This window comes from Astyanax mexicanus, chromosome 8, assembly GCF_023375975.1.
Source record: "Astyanax mexicanus isolate ESR-SI-001 chromosome 8, AstMex3_surface, whole genome shotgun sequence".
In the NCBI taxonomy this organism is placed as follows: Eukaryota; Metazoa; Chordata; class Actinopteri; order Characiformes; family Acestrorhamphidae; genus Astyanax; species Astyanax mexicanus.
The window spans coordinates 23,241,028-23,265,787 of record NC_064415.1 but is presented as its reverse complement, the minus strand read 5'-3'; the positions used below and the strand labels follow the sequence as shown (position 1 = coordinate 23,265,787).

At 38.7% G+C, this 24,760-nt stretch overlaps 1 protein-coding gene across 2 annotated transcripts in view; it reads left to right on the top strand.

The window, feature by feature from the left end:
* The window catches only part of rbpjb (recombination signal binding protein for immunoglobulin kappa J region b), a 78,370-nt gene extending 54,052 nt beyond the window's left edge, over positions 1-24,318 (top strand). For both annotated transcript variants that reach the window (XM_007248003.4, XM_007248002.4), the window contains 9 exons: positions 2,680-2,775; positions 7,033-7,198; positions 8,779-8,953; positions 9,829-9,966; positions 11,021-11,133; positions 11,852-11,992; positions 13,897-14,052; positions 15,566-15,669; positions 17,268-24,318. In XM_007248003.4, coding sequence (XP_007248065.1) covers positions 2,680-2,775; positions 7,033-7,198; positions 8,779-8,953; positions 9,829-9,966; positions 11,021-11,133; positions 11,852-11,992; positions 13,897-14,052; positions 15,566-15,669; positions 17,268-17,604 — 1,426 coding nt within the window. In that variant the 3' untranslated portion in view covers positions 17,605-24,318. The remainder of the gene's footprint in view (positions 1-2,679; positions 2,776-7,032; positions 7,199-8,778; positions 8,954-9,828; positions 9,967-11,020; positions 11,134-11,851; positions 11,993-13,896; positions 14,053-15,565; positions 15,670-17,267) is intronic.
* The last annotated feature ends 442 nt before the right edge of the window (positions 24,319-24,760 follow it).

Below are 24,760 nucleotides of genomic sequence, written 5' to 3'. Positions count from 1 at the left end.
GAGGACGTTTGTGTGGCGAGGGGAAGCTGCCCCCACCGTTACACTCTCCGTCTCCGGGTCCCTTCGAGCACTCTGGCGTGTCAGGTGTCACTGACATCTGCGCAAATGGAGCGTTTCATGTGTGTGCATGCTCGAGCGTATTTAGCCGACTGTGCATCTTCTGCAGCGCTCTGCATTGTTCCTGAGAGGAACGCCAGTGTCAAAGCTACAGTATGTAGCGTTTCAACACGTTGTGCTTTTGGCTCAGCGATGTAATGAGCCTTTGCACGCTGCTTTCATGTTTGTGAAAGAAAGCAAAGCGCTCTCGCGTTAAGCGCGAGATTATTAAGTGTACTTAGGCAGGGCTGTTTTTAGTTAGTCAACCCAAGTAATTGGACCACTGATCTTGTAACATTTGACACCAAATCAGAATTCTTTGCTCGTGAGCTAAGAGGTTTTGGATTCTCCTCACTCTTGCGCGCTCACACACACACACTCTCTCTCTCTCTTTCTCTCTCTCTTTCTATCCTTTTTTCTTTTTTTGTCTCTTTTGCTCTCTCACACACATATACACACACACACACACACACACACACAGCAATGCTCGTTTATGTCCTTTTGCCCTCTTCATTACCCCCCCTTTCTCCTCAAACTCTTGTACACACACACACACACACTTTTTTCTCTCTTTTTTTTTTCCTTTCTTAAAGACCCCCAGCTGTTGAGCTGTTGAGGTTCTTGGCCATGGCGTTCGTATGCTCTCTGCAAGCAACACATACTTGTTCTCACCAGAGGATTGGCTAATCAAAGCTGGGCCTGTGTTTCGAGTCAGGCTCTTGAGGTTTAGGCTATAAAGCACATGGAGCCTTTCTGCAGCCCCTCTCTCTCTCTCTCTCTCTCTCTCTTTCTTTTTCTCTTTCTCTCTTTTTAAACAGACACGCTGGACAACACAAACCCTCGCGTCTCATTCGCTCTTACACAGAAGAAACAAACTGAATGTCTTCTGAAAGCTGTAGGCACCTCTGAACGCGCTCACACACATCAGTCAGGATGAGCTTAAAAGTGTTTTTTTTTCCGCTTTCAATTTTGCATGAATGATAAAATCAGGTCACACTTCAGAATACCTTCTTTATGTCTTGGTTAAAAGGAGATGGAAACACTGATGAGCATGTTGTATTTTTTTTTTTTGCATGAAAATCTGATAAACAACCAAAAACATCCCCAAAAGGAAGTCAGTATGACTATATCTGCTGCTACGTTTTGCCGTTGGCTTCATTCATTTGTATATATCACAGTGGATATTAATCACGTGACCAGGTTTATAGAACATACTGATGTTTTAGCTGTTTAATTTCAGAAGGTAGATTATTTTTTGTTTATGCAAAAATAACTTTTGCATAATTTATCCCTTTATAAAATACAGGAAAGTACAAGCATTTTTTTTGTCTGTATTGATCAATGACACAATATTGTTGTGATGCAGTTAGTTATTGCTTATTAAAGTTATTGCTACCAGAAATATACAAATAAATTAATTTTATTAATTTTATTTTATTTTATTATGCTATTTACATTTAAATATCCATTATTAATCGCTTAAGTATTAAGAAGAACAATATTGATTTGTTAATGCAACGCAATACACACGTTAATCCAGATTAAATTGCATGACGTGTAATAAAAACTGAACAAGCATGCTCATAAGAAGACCAGATCGAAGCACTTCCTCTTTACCTCAAAATCAAGAGCGAGCAGGAAAAGCGCATTCCTCATTAGTGTATCTTAACTTTAGGTTAATAATTTAACTCTTTTTTTTTTCCCCCACTGACTTTTAAAGTGAACTAAATTTAAAGATTTTCTTGTAATCCATAATTTCTTAGTGTGGAAAATGCAAAAAACAACTAATTTTCACACACACACACACACACACACAAAAAAAACACTTCTGTGTATATATTTATATCTATTCAGTATACAACTGGTTTAAATAGCACAACATATGAACTATAATGATTTAAAATAATACAGATGTGACAAAATACATCTTCATCTCCAAAAAATGTTTTGCATTTTAAGTGATTGAGTGTAATAACAAAATAAATATGATTAAAACGAAATAAAAGGTGTGATTAACAAGATGCACAAATAAAGGGGCTCCGAGTAGTCCAGCGGACTAAGGTGCTGCCACTATGATCAGGAGATTGCTGGTTTGAATCCCGGTCATGCAGCTTGCCCTCCGAATCCCGGTCATGCAGCTGCCGAAGCCACGAGTGCGGATACAAATTTTAAAGGCACAAATGGTATATCCTAGTATCCGACACAGCTTGAACTCTGCATATGGACTTGTGGGTGGCGACCTTCCAAATGTTGACAGTTCCAATGATCCACATAGTGATAAACAAAGCTAAAAGTCTCTGGTTGACTTTAATTTGACTTTCTAATTGATTTCTACACTGGCCACACCTTACTAAGCCCCGCCCTCATTAACCTCTGGTGGAATACTTGCTAATACTGACGGAGTGGAATATGGAAATGCTTTTGAAGGGTTAAGAGTTTTGCTTTGATTGCTCATGAGTTTTTAATCAATCTCTGTTCACTGTTTCAATGTAGTTTAGCCTTTCATGAGAAGTTCACTAACTTTCTCTTTGTCTTTTTTTTTTCCTCTCCCCCCCCCCTTTTTTCCTGCGTCTTTCCCTCCAGAGAAGCAATGCGGAACTATCTGAAGGAGCGAGGAGACCAAACCGTTCTGATCCTGCACGCCAAGGTTGCACAGAAATCCTACGGCAACGAGAAAAGGTAAACCCGTGGCTGTGAGAGCTGCAGGCCGGGACAGAGGTGCGAGCGTGAATTTCAGACAGGATGGTTTGCGACACGCTTGTTGACCTCTCGTGCTCTCTGCCTCCCCTAAGAGGAAGTGGAGAAAATGAGGTTTTCTGTGCTTGGGGGACATGTGGAGAACGGGAATGTGAAGAGGCCTGAGAATAAGAGGAGAGGGGACGAGATGAGGAGAGGGAGAGAGAGAAGAGAAGGAAAGGAAGTGTTTGCAGGAGGAGGAGGAGAGAAGGAGAAGTAGAGGTGTGGAGAGATTGATCAGAGAGGAGTTATTGTCTGGGGAGCTCGTGTTGTGGTTCGGTCTCGGCTGGCTTCTCTTGGCGGCGAATGTGTTTCCCTTGTGATCACACCAGAAGTGCCTCAGTGTTAATCCAGAATTCACAGCCAGGCCTAACACTCAGCTGAGAGAGAGAGAGAGAGATCGAGAGCGAGAGCAGGGAGGAGATATACCACTATAAAGAACTGTTAAAACCTTGCTTTAGATGTTGGTCATATGATGAGTAATATACAGAGTTAACAGGGGCATTAGATGGTTAGTAAGCTGTGTAAACTGAGTGTGATATCGCTTTTCTTTGTGTGCACTGCTCCTCACCTCTCTTTAACCTTTTGACCCCAGTCTCAGCAACTAGAATAGAGAGGGGAAGTATAAGAGGTTTGAGCGAGAGTGTATCAATGTGTGTGCGTGCATGTGTATGTGTTTGTGCGTGTGAGGAGACACTATAATCTAAAAAAAAACTGTCTGATTTGTTTTATTAATGTATATACAGCTCTGGAAACAATTAAGAGATCACTTTAGTTTCTGAATCAGTATCTCTGATTTAGCTATTTATAGGTAAATGTTTGAGTAAAATGAACGTTTTTGTTTTATTCTATAAACTGCGAACAACATTTCTCCCAAATTTCAAATAAAAATGTTGTCATTTAGAGCATTTATTTGCAGGAAATGAGAAATGACTGAAATAACAAAAAAAAAAGATGCAGAGATTTCAGACCTCAAATAATGCAAAGAAAACAAGTTCATATTCATAAAGTTTTAAGAGTTCAGAAATCAATATTTGGTGGAATAACCCTGCTTTTTAATCACAGTTTTCATGCATCTTGACATGTTCTCCTCCACCAGTCTTACACACTGCTTTTGGATAACTTTATGCCACTCCTTGTGCAAAAACTCAAGCAGTTCAGCTTGATTTGATGGATTGTGATCATCCATCTTCCTCTTGATTCAATTCCAGAGGTTTTCAATTTGGTAAAATCAAAGGAACTCATCATTTTCAAATGGTCTCTTATTTTTTTGCCAGAGCCGTATACTGTAGGTAGGAATACTGCTTGAATGATTAACTATAGCTGTAGTTATAATTAGCTATAGTTGCTTATAGCTGTAGCTATATAGCTATAGACACAGCAGCACACCACTGTCTTCTCGGAAAGCCACACCACCATGCATTCCAGTGGCAGACTAGGTTTTAATTTCTATATCATGCACGCACATTAAATAAGAGGGAAAGACTCAGAATGCTACTTTTTTAGACCTTCTTATAAATACTGAAAATGTGCATAATGTTTTTGTAAGTTGTTTATTAAATTGTTTATAGTGAATTGACTACTAATTAGGATTGCTCAATAATATTTGATCACCAAAAATATTTGACCAGAAAATGGCAATAAAAATGCCATAAAAGTGTTTTGCTAAATGAATGAAAAGACTAAGTGAGTTAGTTATACAGAACATTGACTTCGTTTCTTCAAAAAGCAATTCATTTAGGCTATTTTATAAAAAAAAAAAAAATCTGTGGTGAAAAATGTGGCAAAGTAATGAAAAATTGTCTGTTTTTCTGTATTCGGCCTTCAGACAGATGTTTCTTTTTGTTTGGACTTGGTTTTAATACAATATTTTTATTTCAGTGCATCTTTTCCGTAATGTACGGCGTTTTACACTGAATTCTAGTGAAAATAACAAGGCACAAAAAGAATGCTTGGCAGAAGTCTCTATATAGTCATTTTGAAGCATTTCTATTGGTCACTCAATCTTGCAATTTGGACACAGTGTAAAGAACAACTGCCAGATTTTAATTATGGAAAAAGAAAAAATACAAAACAATGCAATCAAGAAGTGATGGACTCTAATATTAAAGGATACAGTAGAGATATTTGTAAGTTCTCTGAATTAATCCAGATTTCTTTAAGAAGACTTTGGGATGAACCTGTTCCACCACACTGAGCCCAGGGGCCCGGTTTCGGAGCCCTGTGCTGCTATTAGGATGTGAAACCAGACACTGACAGCTAAGCAACAGCTTACAGGACCCCTCGTTTCCCTTTTCACCAAAAAGGCCTCGAATGTGTTTTTGAATAAAGTCCTCTGTCAGAGACTCAGACATTGTTATGACTCATTAATGATTTGTTTACTTGGTTTTCCTTTTGTAAGAGTGAGGAGGGTTTCAGACTGACTAAGCCGTGTGTGGGTTTACTGCACATGGGTCTGAAACCAGTCGCATCACTGTCGTTCCCCCCCCCCCCCCCCCTTTTTTTTTATCAGCAAGCGTGATAATTTTCTTCTCCTGCGTGGTGCACAAAGTGGTGGCAGGATTCCCCCACCCCACGAATGTCAGTCTGTCTACACGCACACGCATACAGGCTCATGCACACTCAAGTTCACTCAGCTTTCAGTCATGTGATGGCTCTGTGTGTTTGTATATGGGTTGCACATGGCTGTATTAGCATATGATTTTAATTACAAAGTTGATTGATTTAAAAGTTACATTTTCTGCTGTTTATTAGTAACTCTTGGTCCTGCATGGTCCTGATTGATCAGTGAAATGAGGTTGATGCTGTTGGGTGAGAGATGACTGACTGGGCGGTCGAGACGGGGTGATTTATGGTGGAATATTGGTCTGTGTGTGTTTTGGATGGAGTCGTCAGTTTGGCTGGGACTGGGATGTGGTGGTGTGTGTTGTCAGTGTGTGATCATCTGAAGGTTGCAGCATTACTAAAGTATGTGCTGCCATCTACTGGCAAGGTGATGTAAGTGGAGTAGGCTTGGATGAGTCAGGCACGCTACTAGGTAATGAATGAGCAAATAATGCATTTATTCATTATTTTAGGTTCTTTGTTGCAAAAAAAAAAAGGGTTGCATATCCTAAACCTGGCCTAGTATAATTTTAAGGATACGACGCATAGTTACATTTCTGGAGAACTCAACATCAGGCTTTGGTTTGATGCAGAAGTATAAACTTCCCTTAATTTGAGTACTACCCTTGTATTAGGGTGAAAGAGGGGAGTACCTGCTTACTTTTCTAAATGTTTCTCTTCTCCGCCTTTTTGAAGGGTCATTCAGTTGTTTGGCTGTTGATAGTGTTCATTCTTACCTCCATATTCTTCTGAAGTTACAGTTAGGTTTAGTCGAAACAAGCTTTTTCTAGTATATAAAGTACATGTTATTTTTTGGGGGGAGTGAGTGTGTGTATAAATCTATCAGATATGATAGGATAATACATTTAATTTGCAACTTTGCCAAGATAAATACATTTTTTTTACACAGTTCTCAATTTTTTTGTTCTTTTGGTGTGACATCAATATTCCACTTGAGAGCACTGAAAATAGACTTTTCAAAAATCATCTTCTTTTTATTGTCAATCATCGTTTTCAGTGACCCGAAATTATGTGTTTGTGTGGTCCTCACATCAGAAACTGAGGTCTAAGGCGCTGCCACTATGATCTGGAGATCGCTGGTTCGAATCCCTGTCATGTAGCTGGCCATCAGCTGCCAGAGCCCCGAGATAGCACAATTGGCCTTGCTCTCTCTGGGTGGGTAGATGGCGCTCTTTCCCCTCATCACTCCTAGGGGTGATGTCGATCAGCACAAGGCTGCATCTGTGAGCTGATGTATCAGAACTGAGTCTCTGCGCTTTCCTCCAAATGCGCTGGGATGCTACTCAGCAATGCTCCATCAGCAGCAATTTAAAAAAGAGGTGGTGGCTGACTTATATGTATCAGAGGAGGTATGTGCTAGTCCTCACCCTCCTGGTGTTGTGGCATCACCTGTAAAAAAAATAAACTGCAGCTGGATGAGTGGGACAATTGGCAAAAACCATAGTCCTTAAATATATTAGGATATCTGTGGACAGTGTCTGAAAATATACATATGCTTCTGTGTAATTTACAGATGATAGAACGAATCAATTAATTAAATGCTAAATGAAAATCTTTCTGTCTTCTGGCATGTAGGTTCTTCTGTCCTCCTCCGTGTGTGTATCTGATGGGCTGTGGCTGGAAGAAGAAGAGGGAGCAGATGGAGAGAGATGGCTGTTCGGAGCAGGAGTCTCAGCCCTGCGCCTTCATTGGCATCGGCAACAGTGACCAGGAGATGCAACAGCTTAACCTGGAGGGAAAGGTAGTTCAGTGCACACATTGTCTGGTTTAAATCATTTGGTGTTAAAGTATTTACTGTTTTAAGATGCATACTCACATTTGTTAAGATGTTTATTGGGCTGCATTTTTAATGTTTTACAAGTATATTGTACACATGATACAGTAGGTTCTGCAATTTTTTGAGTTTTACCTAACAAATAGCCTTTAATGAAAGAGGCAAATTATTACATACATATTCCGTTACATCTGATGACATAAAATGGGTTTTGCATGGCAATAAATCTAGGTAGTCAAGTATAGCATGAAAAGTCAGTACATCCACAGTTCTGCAATTACTGTTCCACTATCCCCTTTTAAGAAATGTGATCAGTTTGTCTACTAACATAATAACTATCCTGAATACTTGCTCTGAAAGGCTCATTATTGTCACAGAATGCTAAGCAGGAAGCTGCTTGCTGTTGACTATCTAACATTTATATAAAGTTTGATAAACCAAACGTTTTTTTTTATAAGCTGGTGCACTGAGGTGCAAATCCCTTTACAGTACATATCAGACTGTCTGAGTGTGAGTGTAATGTATACAGTCTGCTATTGTTGTAGTTTGGACGCCAGCAGCAGATGCCACAAATCCTGACTGGTGCTTTAACACACTTACTAGCCTAATATGTATTCATGTAGATCAACAGGAAATAAACTGTAACCATTATAAAAGCACAAAACTACAAATATCAGCAGTGTTTAATGGTTAATCTGTGCAGTTTTGAATTTACCATGCCTTTCGCACTGTAAGGCGCACTTGGATTTCCCAAAAATCCACAGTGCTCCTTATAATTCAGTGCGACTTATGTATGAATTTTACCAGTCAGGTTGTAAGGAGCAGTAAAACCACTCCGAGTTTCAGTGAAGTTTCTCCAACACCAAGGCTGAAGCAGTATTAGCATGAGCCACTACCCACAGCGCTAGCTTTTCCACAGTTAAATGGCGAGTATATTAGACTGTAGCCTGCATGTTTACCGTGTTAAAACAAGGTATGTGGGGCGAACCGCTAGCTGATAGCGCCCTGGCTTACCAGAACAATCAGGGTTCCTCCGTGTAGCGCTGTTGGGTGCCGTTTACTAGCACTAAGCTCTGCTAACCGTGTTAAATTAGTGGAAATCTAAGATTTCTGTAAATTAACGGATTAGATTAACAATCAATTTATTTATTTATTTATTTTTTTAAGAATTACAGTTTTGTTTACTTAGGTGCCTCCAGTGGTGAGACCTGCCTGAATTAGAAGAGAAACACAATAATAAGGAACAAGGCGACACCGTTGTTCCTTATTATTGTCACTTAAAATGCACCTTATAATCCGGTGCGCTTTATGTATGAAAATAGACAAGGAAATAGACGTTCAGTGATGGTTTGCCTTTTAATGCGGTGCACCGTATAGTCCGTAAAATAGGGTATTCTAAATCTAGTCAGTCAGACAATACTTGTTTTGTGCTAATGCTACATGGCTAATATGGCTAACAAATAACATGATTAGTGTTACGATATATACTCTAATGTACTATGAGTTATAACACATCTTAATTCATACCTCTGCATCATCTCCTACAGAACTATTGCACCGCCAAAACATTGTACATATCGGACTCAGACAAGCGCAAGCACTTCATGCTGTCCGTACGCATGCTGTACGGCAACAGCGCCAACATCGGAGTCTTCCTCAGCAAACGCATCAAGGTCATCTCCAAGCCTTCCAAAAAGAAGCAGTCGCTCAAGAATGCTGACTGTAAGTGTGGAGATTTTACAAGCCCAGTTCTCTCTCTCTCTCTTTCTCTCTTTCTCTCTCTCGTGCACACACACTTTCTCACACTTTCTTACTCACTCTCACACTCTTACACTCTCTCTCTCACACACACGCACACAAACACATACATCTTTAGTGTTCTTTTGGTTAAGATTGTACATAATTGTGTACAAAATGTTACCAAAATGTTTTTAAAAATATAAAATTGGACATTGAAGAGCGCGTTCCATTCATGGCAAAATTTGGGTACACAAAAACACATTAAAAGTCATAGAATAACAGCTTATTTGGGAACAGAGTATTTTGGTGTGTTTGACACTTTTAAGTTACTACATAATTCAATGTGTGTTTCTTCATAGTCTGGAAGAATTTAGTATTCATTTACAATGTAGGAAAAAAAAACATGGAATGAGAAGGTATGTCCACACCTTTGAGGAGGACTGTGTGTGTGTATATATGTGTTTGTGTGTGTGTGTGTGTGTGTGTGTGTGTGTAGAATAGATACGCATCATAGATATGTATGAGTAACAGGCTGAAGAAAAAGGAAGAGGGTAAGTAAGAAGAGTGAAAATAAATAAGAACCTTGAATGTCAATAGGGTAATTTTCCAGCCACTAGGTGGAGACGGAGAACATTTTTACTCAGACTCAGAGTGCAGCAGCATTTGTTGTAAAGCTCTTTACTTCACTTTAACTTAACTCCACTTTAAAATAAGAGTTATCGCTCTCGAAAGTCAGTGTTAATATTTGATGCTTTCTGTAACTGCCAGCCCAGACCAGCCTTTTATGACTTTCTTGCTCATCTCTCTCTCTCTCTCTCTCTCTGTCTCTGTGTGTCTCTGTGTTTGGGTATGTGCAGTGTGTATAGCGTCAGGAACAAAAGTGGCGCTGTTCAACAGACTGCGCTCTCAGACGGTCAGCACGCGCTATCTACATGTGGAGGGAGGGAACTTCCATGCCAGCTCACAGCAGTGGGGAGCCTTCTATATTCACCTGTGTAAGTCTGGCACGCACACACACACACACACACACACCATCACACACACACACCTAGTGTGTTAATATTAAACACACGTGTCTGGCTGCTCTCTTGAGCACTTCTAGCCATTCATTAGTGGTTGCCAGGAGCAAAACTCAGTCTCCAAACGCACACAAGCACACCAGTCACGCCAAGACACAATATACATCCCATTATATGTCATCTCTTTTCCAGCTATACACAAACACATCATCTTAGAGAAAGACTGTCCTACAATCAAAAATAAGCAAATAAAGATGCACTTATTTAAACGTTTTTGACCGATACTGAACATAATTAAACTTTAGGTTGAATATTGTATTTTTTCCACAGGTTTTTAGTTAATTTAGTGCCTTTTTCATCACTGAATTAATTAAATATAGCCTAAATATATTTTAATTATCTTCATTTAAAAAAAAATAAAGAAAGAAAAAAATAAATAAGTAACAGAAGGACAAAACTAGGCTACAATTAAAACAAATATTATTTTAAAGCACAACATATTTACCAACAGTCAACAGTGCTGTTTCAAACATTAATTTACTTGAGCAGTGTTATTCTAATAATAAGTGTACCTCTGCAGTGCTGCTCAAATCACATGAAAGACGAAGTTGCAGGAAACATGACTGTAAATATTTTAAGAGTAAAAATTAAATGCAATATTAATGACACGTAACATTTTGTCTAGAAATCGTGTCAGAACTTTTATTAAAGCATTCAATTTTTTTTTATAGTTGTAACAGATCTGTTAAAATACAGAAGCTACACTTTTAAAAGGAGCAAGTTTTATCGCCAGCAGCACACAGACCTGTAAGGAACTTTAAACAGCTTTTAAAGGATCTATCACATATGAGCCATTCTGTTCTGTAGAAATAATTTAGTCTTTTAACTTATTCGCAGAAAGTGCAAAGTTCTTTTTATTATTGTAAATCATTTTAATTACACACCCATAAATTTAATAGAAAAAAAGCTTGAGATCCTTTAAATATTTTAATATTTCAATATCCTGTTTGCTGTTTGTGTGTGTATACAGTGGATGATGAGGAGTCAGAGGGTGAGGAGTTCACTGTGCGGGATGGTTATATCCACTACGGCCAAACCGTCAAACTCGTCTGCTCCGTCACGGGAATGGCCCTGCCTCGACTGGTACTGACTTTCTGTCTGCACTTTGTTCTTCTTTCTTTTAATGTGGTTTATCTTTCCATGTATGTCTGTCTATCTACCTGTCTCTATGGATATATGCAAAATTGATGCTTTTAACAAGAATGACCATTTTATTTTTTTTATTATAAGTATTATAAACATATGAATTATGTTGATTTCATACATTTTAAATTTTTAGAAGAGAGTGAAGTCTTCCTGTTAAAAAAATTTTGAAAGACAACCTCCTCTCTCCCCAAATTTAAGCATCGCTCAACCCAGCAATGTGCTTCAGTTTCCCACGCGACAATCAGCGGGTTCTAGCACAGTGTGCCCCTATTAAGCTCATATAATGCATATTACAATCACTTTCTGAAGCTATAGGTCTCTATTTGTATTAGATACCTGGCAAATGTTAAAACATTTGAACATACAGCTCTGGAAAAAAACAAATAAGAGAGCACTTAAAAATGATGTGGTCTCTTAATTGTTCCAGAGTTGTATATTGTGTTTACAAAGTTGCTGAACTCAATAGACAAAATTATTCTTTCTAATTTTGTCCAGGATTTCCAAATTGTGTTGATCACTGAAATTGTTTGGAATATTGATTGAAAGTATACACTTCTACACCTTTTCTACACTGCTTTAACACTTGTATAAGATCTGACCTCTAATGTGCTTTAATTTGTTATATTTACACTCTCACACATGTCCTCCTCCACAGATCATCCGCAAGGTGGATAAACAGACAGCCTTGTTGGATGCGGACGACCCCGTGTCTCAGCTCCATAAGTGTGCCTTCTACCTAAAGGACACGGAGAGGATGTACCTGTGCCTTTCCCAAGAGAGGATCATCCAATTTCAAGTGAGAGTTTCCCCACAATAACACACACCCACACTAACACACACACTAACACACACACGAACATCACAGTATGCACTGTGGTGAACTGGCATGCTGTTAAATTGCTAAGATAAGCTATAGACTATAGTATTGATTCACCTATACATTACATATATAGGAGCTTGAAATCCTTGAAATTCTGTTCTAAAACATACACAGTAATAAAGTGTCAGTACCCACTTTTCAGCTCTAACAGATTCTGAGAAGCTTTTACCCATCCAGTGATGTTGGACAAGATGCGTGGCCTCCCTTATAATTTCTGCTCTTGCTCATCCCAAATTTATTCCATGTACTTGAGGTCAGGACTTCATATATATTAGATATTGAGATATTCATGCCTATTTGTTTGTGCTCGTCAGTCAACTTATCATGACTTAATTTCAAGATGGTGGCACTTTTAGAAGTACTTAAAGACACTGTGGAACCTATGGTACTAACTTTTTTATAAACTACCTGTGCACCTTTAAAAGTTCTCGTTTTTTTAAACATCAGCCCAAATGGAATTCTTCCAATGAAGTGTGGAGGTACTTTGAGCTTTTTAATGGTGTAAAAAATATGATTTCTTTGCATGGGGAACATGATAGGCCCCTGTTTTTAACATTGTTAACAAGCCTGTTGGGAGCATTGGCTAAAAGAGCTGTATTTCAGAATGCTGGGGGGGGCAAATTAATGTGGGCAAAATTTGTACTCGTTATCATGTTTCACTACTCCAAAAATCCATTTCACACCAGAGTTCTCCTTTAAATTCAGAGGTTGATTGATGACTTCTAAGCATTACCCTCCTCTTTAACTGTTTAATACACATGCAGGGTTCATACACCTTTTACAAGGTACCTTTCAGCTGTGGTATATTAATGAGATCGGCGATACGATATCTCATAACTGTGATTCAGCGATAATCAATATATTGCAAAACTATTCTCCACACTTTACAGTGACTATGCTACTAAGAGAAAAAAATACTTATAAGTAAGTCAATAGCATCAATTATGCATTTATTTGAGTCAGTTTAACACAATTTATCAGTGTTCTTAACTGCATGTTTACCCTATTCATTTGAATGAGCAGTTACTGTAGTATGTCAAATTCAGGGATGGGTTGAGAGCATTATACATATATATACTCAAAATTATTAATCTGCTTTTTGTCACACTGCAAGAGATGTATTATGTTTATTGTATTATGATTGTTGTGAGATTATTGTATTATGTTTACGTAAACACAAACAGAATTGTTTGGTAATGGCAGAAGGAGAAGAAATTAAAGCCTTTTTTATTTTACGCTCTGCAATTTTTCCTTTAAGAGAACTTATTAAGTCAGATAGTTATTTATTGTAAAGTAAATTTCAAGCATTTTTAAGCACTTTCTTAAACATTCTAGCACTTAAACAGAAAGTTAAAATTCAAGCATTTTCCAGGATGTCAAGCAGCCTGTACATGGATCTGAAACAAACGCCTGAATTAAATAATTTAAAGGTTGTGTGCCATCAAGTTTGTTCCAATAGACTATATAAAACATCTGATACAGTGTTGAGTGACTGCCTGTACAGCTGCACTGTTTGTGATGTAAAGTACAATAATAGGGCTTTGTGAACAGGAGTATTATAGGCCAAAGGAACACAAAATAAAATAAGCTGTAATCTTAAACTCTACACCTATAAGCTGAAACAACAGCGAAGGTTTGTCTAATAAAGTATCTCATAAGTGGATACAGTGTTTAAAAATCCTGACAGACTGGTTTTAGAGGCAGGCAGGGCTTATCTATAACTTCACAGCTCTGTAGATCACCTGTCTTGTTAATAGTGTGCATATGAGTTTAGAGCAGAAGCTTTAGGGTGTGTTTGTGTGTGTGTGATGTTTCCTCAGGCCACTCCATGCCCAAAGGAACCAAATAAAGAGATGATCAACGACGGCGCCTCTTGGACAATCATCAGCACGGATAAAGCAGAATACACGTTTTATGAGGGAATGGGTCCGGTCCAGTCATCTGTCACACCTGTGCCTGTGGTAGAGAGCTTACAGGTAAACACAGAGACGCAAGAACATGCTGAAACCCCTGTTTAAATTCAACATTTTATAGATTATTTTATTCTCAGTCATAAAATATGAAGAAAAGCACACTTAAAACATGGCCTTTTCTGATCTACAGATGTTTGATCTACAGGGGTCATAAAACTACAATGTCTAGTGATAGATTTTAGGTTTTGTAATATTAATAAATATAAATGCTGTGCTGTTACAGATGAATATTGCTTCTTTTGCATTTAGAATTGTGTGACTTGCATAGGCAAGACAATGTAAATGTATTGCTATAGCACCCTTCATACACAGAGGCAACTCAAAGTCCTTTACAGAGTGATTGGAAACGTAATTAAGAACAATGTTAAAATAAATTTACAAGACATTATAATGAAATCTGAAGAGGCATTCTGTAGATTTCCTCATTGGTAGCCACTATTAGATTCAAAGGTATTATAAAAGAGGCTTTGCAGTGATGTAGTGATAGTGCCTTATCTTTATAACAAACTCAGAAAAAGCTCTGAAAACCTCTGAAAATAAATAAAAGTATGCATAATATACTACATATGGATTAATGTGTCATTTAGAATTAAAACTCAGCGTTTTGTTCCTTTTTATATTCTGTTGGTGTCTTTCTTTATGAGGCACTATTTCCCAACTATCTAAAGCTGGGCGATATGATAAAACTATTGTATCACGATAATTAAAGGCATTTTCATATATGCAATATTTATTGCAATATTTCGACATGCAGAAAAAATGCATAAGCAGTAGCAGAACTACCATTTAAATACACTTATTTATAGTACAGTGATTACCATGTTTTTGCTGCACATCATCCAATTTAAACAGCAATAACTACACTGTCTGCAGTGAAATGTACAGTATCATACTGCTCACTTCTACTCTGCTTTGTGTGGACGGAAATATTAAACAAATCTGTTTTTTAAGAAATATTCAGATACATGTGGACGGCCCTGAGCAAATGGTGAGAGAAGTCTATACATGCCTTATACATAATTCGCTGTATGTATATACAATTGCACATTGCACCAGTAAGAGCAGAGTGTGAAGGTTCAATTAGCAGGGTAAGAGAACAGTTTTGCTCCAAATATTGCAATGCACACAACATTATGGGTGACATACCAGAGTTCAAAAGGAGGACAAATTGTTGGTGCACGTCTTGCTGGCGCACCTGTGACCAAAACAGCAAGTCTTTGTGATGCATCAAGAGCCACGGTATCCAGGGCAATGTCAGTATACCACCAAGAAGGACGAATCACATCCAAAAGGATTAACTGTGGAGGCTGTAAGAGGAAGCTGTCTGAAAGGGATGTTCGGGTGCTAACCCGGATTGTATCCAAAAAACGTAAAACCACGGCTGCCCAAATCACAGCAGAATTCAATGTGCACCTCAACTCTCCTGTTTCCACCAGAACTGTCCGTCGGGACAATAAATTAAACCAGGTGTTTCAGTTTCATTGTCCAACCCCTGCATGTGTGTTTCTGTGTGCAGCTGAATGGTGGAGGTGATGTAGCAATGCTGGAGCTAACAGGACAGAACTTCGCACCAAACCTGCGAGTGTGGTTTGGAGATGTGGAAGCAGAAACTATGTACAGGTGGGTTTACTGCTCGAAACACATACCTCCCCACACTCACACACACACACACACTAACCACATGTCTGCAAGACTGTACACGTGCTGGAGCTTCAGTTCCGGATATATATAAACTTTTAAAGTGTTTACAGAAGGTGAAGTTTTTAAAGGTGTTAGTGAAATGTTAGGATGGTGACTTGCTGTGGGCTCAATTAGGAGCTGGTGGCAGCGACCGGCTGAGACACGGCAGTACGGCCACCCTGGTTCATGGTGTTTACAGTACCAGTCAAAAGTTTGGACACACTTTCTCAGCCAATGCTTTTCTTTATTTACTTTAAGTACGTTGTAGAATAACATTAAAGGTATAAAGACATTTTGGGACACAAATGGTATCACATAGTAAACATAAAAAAAAATAAGTCTTTATTCTCCACAATCCCCTGACCTAAACCCAACTGAGACGGTGATTCTGAATGAGCTGGAGCTTCACAGCATGAAGGAAAAGTCACAACTATTGTTCAGATGACTCTAACTCATGGAAACACTGAGAAAATACCATGAGTGTGCAGATCTGTCCTCAAAGCTAAGGCCCAATCCCATTTTACCCTAGGTCCTACCACTTACCCCTACTCCTTCTTTTCAAGTGTAACCCTTCCCCTTGGAGCAGAGTTATAAGGGAAAGGGGTGAAATCCTCCACCCTAAGATTTGAAACAACCCTTCAAGCATCCAATATGTCATCAGAAGCGCTAAAGTTCAGTAACTAGTTAACTTTAGGGCTTTAGTATATGTCTTCAGAAAGTGAGCAGATGGTACAGAAATTAATTATAATTGTCCATTTCTTAATTTCTCTGTGATCGGGAGCTACAATTAGCTTTGATTAGCTTTTATTTAATTTTATTTTTCCGTTCCACCGTTCCAAAGTTAGATAAGCTAGCTGCTGAGATAAACTTGCCATCTTTTGTTATGCTTGTTATTAAAAATTTGGCCATGAAACATTGAAACTACACATTTAACTATGGTAATAAAGTTCTAATAATCACTTTTAACAAGGAAAATTATTTACTTTTGTGCGTTTCTTTGATCGCTGTGCTGCCATCTTACCAGTGATTCTAACACTCCCTCACTTTGAAGGGTGCATCTGAAAAATCTCCATTTGAAGGGCTAAAAAACCCTGTCCCTTCCCCAAATCTACCCCTCCAGGCTAACAAGAATCAGGAAACCCCTACCCCTCAGCATGCACACACAAATTAGAGGGGTAGGGGTAAGGGGTGAAATGGGATTGGGCCTAAATGCAGCTATGTAGAAGAATCAAAGTTATAAAACATATAACTAACACTTATTTCCGCAGGTGCTCGTGTATAATTTTATTGTCTTCAATATTAAATTTTGAATGTAAACAAAACATAAATAGAAAAAAATTAATAATAATTGAGGTGAAATGTGGCCAAAGTTTGACTGGTTACTGTATATATTTATTTAATTTTTCATTCAATTTTATTTTTATTTATTTGTAAATGACTCATTGTCTACAGTAGCCTCAAATATCAATTGTCATTGCTAATCATCTATAAAAATGTGTAAAATAATTACATTAATAACTGTACCTCTGTTGCTGCAGGTGTGGCGAGAGCATGTTGTGTGTAGTTCCGGACATTTCGGCGTTCCGCGAGGGATGGCGGTGGGTAAGGCAGCCCGTGCAGGTTCCGGTGACACTGGTACGGAATGACGGGATCATCTACTCCACCACGCTGACCTTCACGTACACGCCAGAGCCGGGGCCCAGACCCCACTGCAGCGCGGCAGGGGCCATCCTGCGCTCCGGCAGCAGCGACCTGCTGGCCACCAGCAGGAGCGGCGTGGGGGGGAACGCAGACACAGCCGTCTACGGCACCAACAGCACGCCAAACTCCGTCACAGCATCGTCCTCCAACGCCACAGCCGCCGTGGTGTCATAACGTACACGGGAACACTTTACAGAACTCGAAATGTGGAAACAAATTACCAACAGCAACAACAAAAAAGAGACTACGAGACTTTTGTTTTTTATAAAAGTGCTGCATATTGATTTCAAATCCGGAAACATTTGACAAAGAAAAGATGGAATGACGGAATTACAGAATACCAAGACTAAAGATGAAGGGAAAAGTCGGAGGGGAATTTTTGACTTGTATGCCTTTGTGCGTGCGTGTGTGTGTGTGGAATGGTGCTTTGTGGGATGGACACAAAAGCCAAAAAAAAAAAGAGGCAAGAAGCACCTGCACCCGTCAACACGACACAGGAAATGAGGAGCAACCCACAGCAACGACACACCAGCCCTGTACAATAAAAACACACAAAAACAACGGTTTAAGAAAGAAGTTCCTAAAGTTTTCCCCTCTCACCCGAGCTTCTTCCTTTCTCGCCCTCAGTCCTGGGTGGTGTGTGTCATTGCCTGTGGGTAGAAGATTCGTGGACCCATGATGTGGACACGTGTGAGGAGGGATCACGTCCAAATTGTAAGAGTTACATATAGTTTTTATGGACCAACGTTATTGTATAAGCTTTAGTAATGGTACATTTTTCTCCATACCTTTTTTGTATCAAAACATAATATAGTATGCTTTTGTTACCAAATAGATTCTGTTCCTATTCTGAGCTTTTTACACTTTTTTTTGTTTTTGTTTTGTTTTGTTTGTTTTTAATTATTAATTTGATTGATGTTACTTTCTAGGGGTGTTTGGATGAGGTTTTTGGGTAGGGATGGGGCCTTGGGCCTTCGTCTGGCTTTTGTATAAAGCTTCTTTCATCTCTTCTCTTCAGCGAACAGCTGCTTTTCACCTTTTTGGGCGGACTTCTGAAAAACACTTCCGTTTTTGATACTTTTCCATTTTTAAAACAAAACTTTTACCTTTCTTTGTTTCTTTTTTCTGTGTTTTTTTTTTTTTCGCTTTGGGAAAAAAACTCAGAGGGTCTATTTTTATTTTTTTTTATACACAAAGTCTTTGAAAAGAACAAAACAAAAAAGCTTTAAGCAACGCCTCTGCCTTGCCTGCAATATGATTGAATATGTGAATATGCTCCCTTTAAGGATTTTGTACCGTGTGCAAGTGTGGATGTGTGTGAGTGTGAGAGTCTTCAAAGCGCAAAAAAGAACAGCGCCATCTTGTCCTCCTCTCTTCCTTAAAAAAAAAAACACAACAAGAAAAAAATAAAAAAATGGTGAATCCAGACACCACCACTCGCAATACTGAGGCCTACAGTAGGTTTTACATCAACTAGTTCACTCATCGAATCCAAACAGTAGCCATAGGTTAGAGTCAGTAGTAGTGTACAGTTCTAGCAAAGAACAAACAGAGAGTATGCCACATATCTGTGATCTGTAGTGTTCGTAATTGTCACAATTTTTTTTCTTTGAATAGAAATTGCTGCGGTTCCTGCAAATGTTTTTCAAGCTCATTTTGTCTTCCTACACTTCCGAATTGTTTTGTTACAAAAACGACTGAACTATTCCACTGGATCAAGTCATATCCTTCATTAGACGTGGCCTTACTGTAACACCGTGGTTTTAGAGTGCAGTTCACGCCTTACAAACGTGGCCTGTGAACTATGAGCTCTTAAGCTCAGCCTAGTATAGTTTTTTTTTTTTAAGATTAAGACACACCCTTAAATTTAATATGTTGTCAGATTTCATTTGATGAACATTGAAATGTTTTGCTCTCATATGAACATACCCAAAGATATTGTGATACATGGCTGTTTCTGTTTTTTGTACGTTTTGAAGAGTGTGTTGGCACCCGTGGCCTCTTATCCACCAAAAGTAGGGAGCTTTATCACATCAGTGTATTGATTTTTGTTTCTTTGATTTTTCCTTTCTCGTGGCCTTGCTAACACACTAATGTATATCCAGAATTATCAGTGGCAACTAGGAGTGACTAACAAATCAGCCTGCTCTAGTAGTTTTGTAATATTTTGTAATATTTTCTTTTTTTGGTCTTTCCTTTGTACAGTAATTTAACTTGTAAGGACCATCAGTATGCTTCCTTTTGTTTATTTTAATAATTTTTTTTTTAAACCCTCTTCCCCTCTGAATCTAGCAGCTTCCTGTGGTATTTCTTGTCAGTGCAGTTTGGTGTGTGTGTATGCGTGCGGTGTCCAAATTTGTCACTTCCTCTCCTGTATAGCTTATCTGTCTATATCGTCCTAATAGTAATGGACAAGGGACTAGAGACGTGTCCACTTGATGATGAACTCAATGGCCTTTAGATGCGTGTTTTGTCTTTCAAAGATATATGCATACAGCAATATTGTATAGGTCACGTTCTGTGTCTTGGTCTGTGGGTAATAACCACTGATTTTCACCAGCCTGATCCACGTTTTTGTGGCTACGATGAACAGCACACTCGTCTTGAGTCGAATTAACTTTGCTTCACGCTCCACCACTTTAAAAAAGAAAAAAGAAAAGAAGAAACAAAAAAAGTGATTTATCTACAATTTTTGGTTTATTATTTTTGGATTTATGTTTAGAAGAACAAAAGCAACCACCCTGCCATGATCAGGCCTGACCTTGAATCGGACTTTCTTGAAGGCCCAGGACAGTCAGTGAGAACCATTTGTGGAGCTCCAGCTTCCTTCGTTTACATCACTGCTTGTAAACACAAATAAGTAAAAATCATGCCAAGCCAGCATCAACGAAACGCTCAAGAAAAAAGTCGGTGGTTGATGGACAGATGCTTCAGAATGGACAGTCTTCAGTCTTCAGACAGTCTTCCTTGCTGGCTGGATCTGTCATTGATAGTGATGTGGTTGAACAATTCAACAAGGCAATATTTTATTGTTTTGTTTTTCTTTTTTTAAAGAATGGGTGTCATGAGTGCACTTCCCGGGAAAACTGTAATTTGAATATTTGTATGTCGTGAGTAATAATCTTCAGTAACCCCCCTCCAGAGAGATCCATTCAGGAAACCAGAGAACTAGTTTTTTTGTAGGTATTGCTACAGCAGAGCCTCGTCAGACAACGAAACAAAAGCATGTTGCTACAAGTGCTACAGTAAAATGTCCAGTATATTTCCAAATGTTTGTGAACACCCCTTTCTCAATTTCAGTAGTGGCTTTAGCTTCGGACAGAAGTGTATCTGCAAAGCGAACCCTCCTTCGCTATCAGCAGCCGGAGCCAGAGAGAGAGCACAACTGGCCATACTCTTGTCTGGGTGGCTAGATGCCACTTTCACTTCCCAAATTCAACACTTCAATAGTGATGTTGGTCAGCACAGCTTTTTTTTCGGCTGAATAATCAGAGCTGGAGATCTGGCACTTTCCTCAGAGTTCATTGGCTACACTTCTGGCAGTTCGAAAGGACACAGTGGATGACTTCAAATGTATCAGGGCAGGCATGGGTTAACTAGTTAAGTTAAATTGAGCAGAATTGGTTACCACATGTGATTCCAAATGTCAACAAGTAGATTGATTAAGTGTTTGTGATTCAGGACCAGTCACCTGACGCAAGTACCTGACCTAATTTACAAATCTCTTGGCCAAAGCTGGTTGCATTTAGGTCTTCACCACAGAGGTGTCCACAATCCTGTGGAATCAGATCGTCTTTCAACAACAAGTAGAACAAATAGGGTGCCCTACCTCGACTAAAGCCCAAACTTTGGAACGCAGCTATTGATAGCATTGGAATCAGCAGGTGTCCACAAACCTTTGGACATATAATGTGTAATCTGCCATAAAGTTTCCAGTCAAACTCTCAGCTAACATCTCATCATCTCTAATATTCAGCTCTAGACCTGGACAGTCACGAGGCTGGTTACACCTTTCCTGACTGGAACTTTTGAGTCTGGAAGATTAGCGGGGTTTAACGCAAGTTCTGTTCTTCCCTTGTTGAATTTTGTTTTTTGTACGAATATGAAAACTAGCTTTAAAGTGTATTATTGCAATATTTTAAATTATTCTTGAAATTGTCTCCCCGTTTAATGTGGTGTTATATTGATGAAAAAAGTGCTTTAAGGCCAGGTTGCCTTCGATGTGGAGAGAGTCCCCTAAATGTTTAAATTTGTATTTTTTTGCCCGTTTTATGATCATGTTATTTTCTGTTTTATATCATTTCTGAAGCGTTCACTCTGTTACGAGGATGTGTTTGCTCAACTTATGCCTCTACTTTTTGTTTCATCTTGAATTAAAACGGTGGCAAGTTTCATTCAACTGTTCTTTGAAGAAGCCTAAATGACAATCCTAGCTGGTTTTACTGTTTACATTTGACCTTTTCCTTGTTTGTGATGATGGTGTGGAGCTTTAGAATGAAGGACTTGTCTAGAAAGACTTTACGACTTTAATCTGGATCAGCCGTGTTTCACAACACTTACAAACTGTAACTCCTGACTGAACCGAACGCATGTATATTAGTGACATCCAGCCAATAGCGCTTCATGAGTCTTCGAGTTGGTAGAGATAGTAACAGCAGTCCAATGTTAAAAACGTTACTCAGCCTTCCTTTTTTTCTTTCAGTCAGAACTGAGCCCTGAGCTTCTGTTCCACAGTGTGAGAGTTACGTCATTCAGTACACTGTTAGTGATTAGTGCACTGGTTACCATTCAGTGTGTTGGTTACGTTGTTCAGTGCATTTGTAACGTCATTCTGTGTGCTGATCTCGTTGTTCACCAGGCTGCTTACGATGTTCAGTGCTCTGGTTACGTTGTTAGGACACTGCTTACAATGTTCAGTGCACTGGATACATTGTTCTGTGCTCTGGTTACAATGTTCAGTACACTTGTAACATCGTTATGTGTGCTGAATAAGCCGTTCAGTGTGTTTGTTACATTGTTCAGTGCATTTGTAACGTCCTTCTGTGTGCTGATTTCGTTGTTCAGTACTCTGGTTACATTGCCTAATGCATTTGTTGCATTGTTCAGTATGCTGGTTAGGACGTTCAGTGCTCTGGTTGTGACAATTAATTCTCTGGTTACATCGTTCAATGCACTGGTTACGATGTTGAGTGCTCTGGTTACAATGTTCAGTGCACTGTAACATAGCTCAGTGCATTGGTAGCATCATTTAGTGCACTGGTTACGATGTTCAGTGTGCTGGTTACGATGTTCAGTGCACTAGTTACGAAGTTCAGTGCACAGGTTACGTTGTTCAGTGCTCTGGTTATGTTGTTCAGTGCTCTGATTACGATACGCTCAGTGCACTGGTAGCATCATTCAGTGGTCTGGTTACGATGTTCTGTGGGCTGGTTATGATAAGTGCACTGTAACATCGTTCAGTGCTCTGATTACAATACTCAGTGCACTGGTTACGTCACTCAATGCACTGGTAGCATCGTTTAGTGGTCTGGTTACGTCGTTCAGTGCTCTGTTTACAACATTCAGAGCGCTGGTTACATTGCTCAGTGCTCTGGTTCAGTTGTTCATGTGTCCACTGATTTCATTATATTACTCCTTTACTCTGTTCTTTCAAAAGCATCTGTTTTTATGATGTTTGATCTGTGTGCGTGTCCTCTAAAATGCCAAATGACTTTTTAACTTAGAGTTTCATGCACTGCTTAAGAGAAAAAACATGGCAGCAGAGGCAGCTTTGAAAATGATATCTTTAAGAGTGTTGGAGAAGAGCAGACGAGTCTGAGAAAGAAAAGAACAAGCTTCTCTTTTCTTTTATTTTCATTCTTTTATTCTTTCTCGATCTTGCTTACCTTCTCTGCACTCTTGCTTTTTTTTTCTCCTGTTTATGCATGCTCTCCTTTTTTCTTTATTTTTTTCTTTTTCAACTCTTGCTTACTTTCTATTTCTAATTCTTGCTTTTTCTGTTGGAGAGTTTCTAACGCTCTCGCTTACATTCTTTTTGTATTGCTCTCACTCACTTTTGTTTAATTTACTTTTACTTACACTCTCTCTAGTCAAGCGTTACTCTTGCTATTTTTTACTTGCTCTCACTCAGTTTTATTTTTGGTTTCTCTCATTTTACATTTTTTTTGTTCTCACTTTGCATTCTCTCACACTCTTTTCACACTTCTTTTCTTGCTCTTATTCACTTTTATTCTCGCTTCCTATGATGGAGCATGTCTCTGGCTGTTGCCTACATTCTTTTCTTTTGCTCACTTTCTCATTCCCTTTTCTCTCTCACCCTCTCTTTGCTCTCTATTGCTGACTTTTATGTACGGCTCAATGTTTGTGTGTGTGTGTCTGTTGGTTACACTTGGTCAGAACAGCAGATGGACAGACTGAATAGTTCAGGCTTGGTTGGTAGATGGTTTCTCTGTGATATTTTTGCACTTATTCATTGTTCTCCTTGCCTCATGTATCTACATGTACCTGCAGAGAATCTTTAAAAAAAATGTTTTCATTGTAAACAAGCTCTTGCTTACATTTCCTATTTCATACCACTCACATTAACCCCCCCCCCCCTCCCTCTCTCTCTTAGTGTATTGTTCTAGTGGTAACAAGCAGAGGTGTTGGTATGGTAGTGGTATCAGTCCTGACAGTAGGATCCTGTGCCGTCTGTGATATTTTAGCAATAACGTGAAACAAGGGGACAGTTTTTTTTTTTATTATTATATATATATAACATTTATAGTTTCTTTCAGTTGTCTGTTTTGTACATATTGCACCTGCTCAGTTCCATGTCATTAAAGGAATAAAAAAAACTTGCAATATTGGCATAAAAATCCAGAAATAAAAAAGTGAGAAATACCCTGATGTGATTTATTTGTTTAATTAATTCAGTGTCTAACTGTGTGACTGGAATATTTGCAGACTTCTTCAGGAGATAGATATTTTACTTGCAGTTTTTTTTCTTCAAAGGAAACCTCTCATTTGGGTAGTTTTTATTATGGCTGCACGATATTGGATAAAATGACATTACAATATACAATACCAGTCCAAAGTTTGGCATACCTTAACTTTAGTGGTTTTACATTATTTAAATTTTTCTAAATTGTAGATTAATACTAAAGTCATTCATAGTGTTACAATATTAATGAATACTGTAATTTTTGCCAGATTTCACTAAACAATGGTATTGGGATCTTAGTTATATATAATGTACTTTTGGTAGGTATGTCATAGTACGGAGCCCCTGAAGGGACATTGTGTATTATTTATTGTTTTACGTAAAAAGTGATGAGCACCACATATTAAG